This window comes from Miniopterus schreibersii (assembly GCF_964146895.1).
Source record: "Miniopterus schreibersii genome assembly, chromosome: 12".
Classification (NCBI taxonomy): Eukaryota; Metazoa; Chordata; class Mammalia; order Chiroptera; family Miniopteridae; genus Miniopterus; species Miniopterus schreibersii.
The window spans coordinates 64,825,745-64,827,552 of NC_138112.1; the positions used below are offsets into that span (position 1 = coordinate 64,825,745).

The following is a 1,808-nucleotide window of genomic DNA, read 5'->3' on the forward strand; positions in this document are numbered from 1 at the left end:
TGTCGCTAAAGTAAACCAAGCTGTAAGGGACTCAGAGACCAAGCCTAATAAAGCTGACACCCAAATTGGAGACTGCTAACCTCCAGGCTTCTTTTTTCTGACAGACACAAGAAACAAATAGATTCAGATTTGTTCAAGCCATTATTTTTTTTAAGAAATGACACTAGCTGATTCAGGATTGTGAATGAATTCCCTAAATGTTACCATTTTCAACCACTGATTTCGAGAGTTTTAATCTCAGCAGCTACCTGACACAAAAGGTTAGAAATGTATTCTGAAAAACTAGCTTAAAAAGAGATGTCTAACCCAATAATATCGTATCTTGCAACGTCTACAAATATTTTTAATGACAGTTGGGCACTTTTATTTCCCCAATTTTTGCCTCCCCATCGCTCTTCTCAGTGCCTGTTTCACATCTTTGTTCCTGAGGCCGTAGATCATGGGGTTCAGCATGGGGATCACCGTGGCGTCAAACACAGCCACCACTTTCCCCTGCTCCACAGACTCCTCTGTGGGGCGTCTCAAGTGCATGCAGAGGAGGGTTCCGTAGAAGATTGTGACCACAGTCAGGTGGGAGCCACATGTGGAGAAGGCTCTTTTCCTTCCTTCCGCAGATCGGCTCCTAAGGATGGCGACAAGGATGAGCATGTAGGACGTGAGGATGATCAGCAGGGACTGCGCGTTTCTGTAGCCAGCGACAATGGACATCGACGGCTCCTTGCTGTAGGTGTCAGAACACGCCGGCTTGATGAGGGGAGGATCGGCACAATAGAAATGGTTCATCTCATTAGCGCCGCAGAAGGAGAGGCTGTAGGTCCTCAAGGTCTCCATCACACTAAGGAGGAAGCCGTAGACGTAGGGGACAATGACCAGGCGGACACAGACGCTCTTGGACATCCTGCTGCCGTAGAGCAGTGGAGTGCAGATAGCCACGTAGCGGTCATATGCCATGACCGCCAACATGCAGTGCTCTGTGAGGACCACGGCGATGACCAGATAGCACTGCACCAAGCAACCTGCATAGGAGATGGCCTTCTTTTCCGAGAAGAAATTCTCTAGCATTTTGGGAGTGACATTTGTGGAGAAACACAGATCTAGAACAGACAGACTTGAGAGAAAGAAGTACATGGGAGTGTGGAGCCGAGAATCGATTTTGATTAACACAATCATGCCCACGTTGCCTATCACAGTGACTATGTAGACCACAAGGAACACCACGAAGAAAGCAACTTGCAGCTCTGGGCGGCTTGTTAGGCCCAAGAGAATAAATTCTGTCACTTCAGTGTAGTTTCTTCTGGACATTTTTTGTCTCATAAGAGAGGCATTGGTTTGATTATCTAAGGAGAGATATAAAAGGGTTTTTTAATCACAGAATACTGTATCGGATTAAATATTGTAAAAAGATTTAAAAGGCCTTAGTTATGTCATCTCAGTAGCATTTCCGCAATTAAGTATGAACAGATATATCATAAGCAAGTCTGAAAGTTTTCAACAAATGACTTTCATTCAGGTTGTATTTGTAATCACACTGTGCAGTTAAGTTGGAAACTAAAGATAATATTATAAATTTAAGTATCCTGATACTTTGAAAAAATTTTTAACTCTAAATAACTTATCTGTAGAAGAAAATACTATAATATAAATTTAGAAAGGCTTAGAATTCTTGTCTGCATTCTTTCATATGTATACATAGATACATGGAAGGTTAGAAAGCACTTTGAAGACCACAAAGTAAAGTTCATTCTGAAGACTGAGAAATTGAATTGTAGGGAGATGAGATGACTTATCCTTCAGACCTTCATCTCATA

The 1,808-nt window shown here is 42.5% G+C and overlaps 1 protein-coding gene across 1 annotated transcript; it reads right to left on the reverse strand.

Annotated features, from left to right (window-relative positions):
• Positions 1 to 363: 363 nt before the first annotated feature.
• LOC308565770 (olfactory receptor 5M5-like) lies at positions 364 to 1,302 on the reverse strand (the record flags this gene model as incomplete). Its single annotated transcript, XM_081155373.1, has 1 exon — positions 364 to 1,302. One exon carries the CDS (start codon positions 1,300 to 1,302, stop codon positions 364 to 366), a length of 939 nt encoding a protein of 312 aa, XP_081011499.1.
• Positions 1,303 to 1,808: the final 506 nt, after the last annotated feature.